The sequence below is a fragment of the Amorphotheca resinae genome (genome assembly GCF_003019875.1).
Source record: "Amorphotheca resinae ATCC 22711 unplaced genomic scaffold M430scaffold_2, whole genome shotgun sequence".
In the NCBI taxonomy this organism is placed as follows: Eukaryota; Fungi; Ascomycota; class Leotiomycetes; order Helotiales; family Amorphothecaceae; genus Amorphotheca; species Amorphotheca resinae.
This window is the reverse complement of record NW_020194472.1, coordinates 2,127,024-2,130,417: the sequence shown is the minus strand read 5'-3', so window position 1 is coordinate 2,130,417 and position 3,394 is coordinate 2,127,024. Positions and strand designations below refer to the sequence as shown.

Below are 3,394 nucleotides of genomic sequence, written 5' to 3'. Positions count from 1 at the left end.
CTTATGTCTTCTAAATTAGACGTAGTGTCTTCTGAATTCGTACTAGTATTAGAGGTACTATTCGTTAAGTCATCGTATTTTTGGTTCTCTATTAAATTAGAATAGTCCTCTTCTATAACAAAGTCGTCCTTATATTCTAACTCTTCTTTAATAGCTACGTTCCGAGAGTTAATGACTCTGTTTTGACTAGGAACGTAAACTAAGAAGTTGTTAGACGAGTTAAAGCCTATTAAGATCCCTTTATTAGCTTTATCGGCTAATTTACCCTTGCGCCTTGACTTAGGGATAAGGACGTAAGTTAAGGATCCTAATATTCGTAAATATGAAATATTCGGCTTTTTCTGTGTAATATATTTATAAGGAGTCGACTTAATTATAGAGTTATAAGTCCGGTTTTTAATGTGTGCTATTGATTGTATAAGGTAAGGCCATAGTTTTAACGGTATATGTTTTTCTTTACAAAGACTAATAAGACGTTCAATTACATATCTATTAAGTCTTTCAGATATACCGTTTTAGGCAGGCGTATTAGGGCTTGTAGGTTCGCACATAATGCCCTTTTTCTTACAGAACGCGTCCTATTTAGAGCTAGTAAGCTCTTTTGCGTTGTCTATTCTAAAGACCTTAATTGATATATTAAATTAAGTTTCTATTCGATTACAGAACTCAACTAATATATTAAAAACATCGGACTTAAACTTTATAGGGTATATCCAAATAGCCCTACTTGCCCTACATGTAATAGTAACGAAATACCGTTCCCCTTTAAGGCCAGGAATATTAAATAGCCCTACTATATCGACATCAAATATAGTCAGAATAGAACCGCTATCTAGTGGCTTTCTACTGACTATTTTATTAAATTTGCCGTAATAGCATAAATCACAGTTACTAAGTTCTTTAGAACTAGTGACTCTTTTTAGCCCGGATGTAACATCAATTGTTTTAATTAAGTAGTCCTTATTAATGTGTAACAGTCTTTTGTAATATAAGTCTATTACATTGTGACTGTCGTTAATAATAGGATCTACTTTATAGACGACAGGTTCTAATAAGTTGTAGTTGATTTGAACGCTATTTATGTAATATGCGTTATAAATCTAACTAGCCTCAAAACGCAAGTTACAGGCTTTGTTAGACGCAATCGCCTTGTCGTCTTTAAAAAGAACTAACCATCCCTTTTTAGTTAATTCTTTCGGGCTAATAAGGGTAGTCTTAATAGAAGGTATATAACTGACGTTTGTTATTAATACCTCTTTGTTACCTATTAAGACAGGTATATTGCCTATTCCTTTAATAGGCACTTTGTCACTATTTGCGATTAAAATAGACTTATTAGAGACGTCCTTATAATCAAGAAGCCAGTCTTTATTAGGAGTATAATGCTCGGTAGCACTAGAGTCTAATACAAGCTTGTCACGGTAAGAGTAAGTGAAGTAAGCTGTATTATAATCAATTTCTGTATCTACGTCTATTTTATATTGATTAATACTAAAAGCACTCATAATTACTTTAGTAGCCTCTGTTTTGTTGTTTGTACTACCGTTACCCCTTTTGTTAGAGTCCTTTTGTTTAGACTTCTTTAAATTCGTCCCTTTATTGTTGTTATTAGGACGTAATTCAGGGTATTTAATAAAGCATTTACTCTCTAAATGTCCCTTCTTTTTACAATGTTTGCAAATAGGGGTCTTATTTATTTTAATAGCTTTATTAGCCTCTAAGTCTATATTAGACTTCATTCTGGCTTCTTCAGATATTAAGTCAGATATTAATTACGAAATATCGATATTCTTAATATCCTTGGCTAATTCCTCGTATTTACGAGAGATAAAGCTATCAAAAGAAGAAGGTAGCCCCTTAAAGAGTAACCACGCTAAAAAAGGTTTAGGCAACTCATAGTTAAGTTCCTTTAAATATATAGACAAGGATTGAATTTGACTTGTGTATTCGTCTATAGAACTAAACGAGTTGTAATTAGCTTCTAAAATATGATCTAAGTATCGCCCTATTAATTCAAGGCTTGATTTACCGAAAGTAGACTTAATTACTTTAAATAAGTCCTTAGCGCTTGTTTTGTCTTTAAAGCGCTCGGTGTTTTCGATCGAGATAATAGACTTAATAGCCCCTAATGCCCTTTTGTTGTTCCTTTCGTATTCACTTAATTTTTCGTAATACTTAACGGCTAATTCCGGACTATAGGCTTCGTTATTAGCCTTAAAATACAAGCTTTTATCAGGGCTTGTTTCTGTGCCGTCGATATAAGGCATAAAGCCATTAATTTCAAAGAACAAAGTAGCATTAGTTAACCATTCTACGTAATTAGAACGGCCAATTAGCTTATCTCCTTTAAAGGAGATAGAAGAAGCCATATTAACTAATAAACACTTAAGAAACGGGTCTAATAGTCGAAATAGTTTAAGTAACTCTTAATTTTACTGTCTTAGAGTTAAGTAACTCTAATTAAGAGTACTTAGAGTTAAGGACACTATTTCGAATAAAGTAAATTTAGAGTTAGGCAACTCTTAATTTCACTAGTTTTCGAGTTAAGGTAACTCGAAAATAGGTTTTAAGTTTAAGATAATGCTTATTTGACGATTCTTAACTTTACTTTAACTTTTAATTTAATAAGTTAAGGTTTAAGTAACTCTAACTCAATAAATTAGAGTTAAGGTAACTTTTTGTCAAAATAAGGTATCCTTAACGAATAACCCGTGTGTTTATTAGTTTTTAGCGTAGTACAAATATAATGACGTATATTACGTCTTATTTAACCCCCTAATAAACAGTGTGCCTTATTTAAGGACTTTTCCGACAGTCTTAATACTGTCTTGCTTACGCTTTCGCTAATTACAACTATATAACGAAATAGACAGTCTGTCGCTACCCCGCTATATAATTGTAACAACTACTAAGTAAGCTTTCCTTATATTAACAATGCTAATATATACAAGTATACCCTCTCTAAGGACGTTCGTATTATATACCCGTAATATACTAATAGTGTTAATATAATATCAAGCTAGTTTAGTATTAAGTAGCTACTCATATATTAGCCTGACGTAATCCTGTCAGAATTACGCCGTCTAATACGTATAGGCACCTTAGTATAAGAAAATAGCTATAACACCCGCTATAGGTGACGTATACGTTTAGTTATAGCCTCTAGGGACTTAAGCTTATTCCCTCGCTTAAGTTTAGTCTTAGGGACGCAGGCCTTAGGCTTAAGTTACCGCTAGCGTAAAGGGGGGGGGGGTGTTACTAAACACGTAAAGGGCACGTAATTCACGTGAAATAAGCGAAGTTTAAAGGGATTCGAGTACCCGAATACTACAAGAGCTCCGGGCTCATAACCTGTTGGATTACAAGGTTATGATAGAACGCCGTATTGCCGGAT

At 33.3% G+C, this 3,394-nt stretch overlaps 1 protein-coding gene across 1 annotated transcript; it reads right to left on the bottom strand.

Annotated features, from left to right (window-relative positions):
• Positions 1-1,772: 1,772 nt before the first annotated feature.
• Positions 1,773-2,369, bottom strand: M430DRAFT_96217 (hypothetical protein; the record flags this gene model as incomplete). Its single annotated transcript, XM_024869937.1, has 1 exon — positions 1,773-2,369. The coding sequence occupies one exon, from the start codon at positions 2,367-2,369 to the stop codon at positions 1,773-1,775; it is 597 nt and encodes a 198-aa protein (XP_024724256.1).
• Between the last annotated feature and the right edge of the window lie 1,025 nt (positions 2,370-3,394).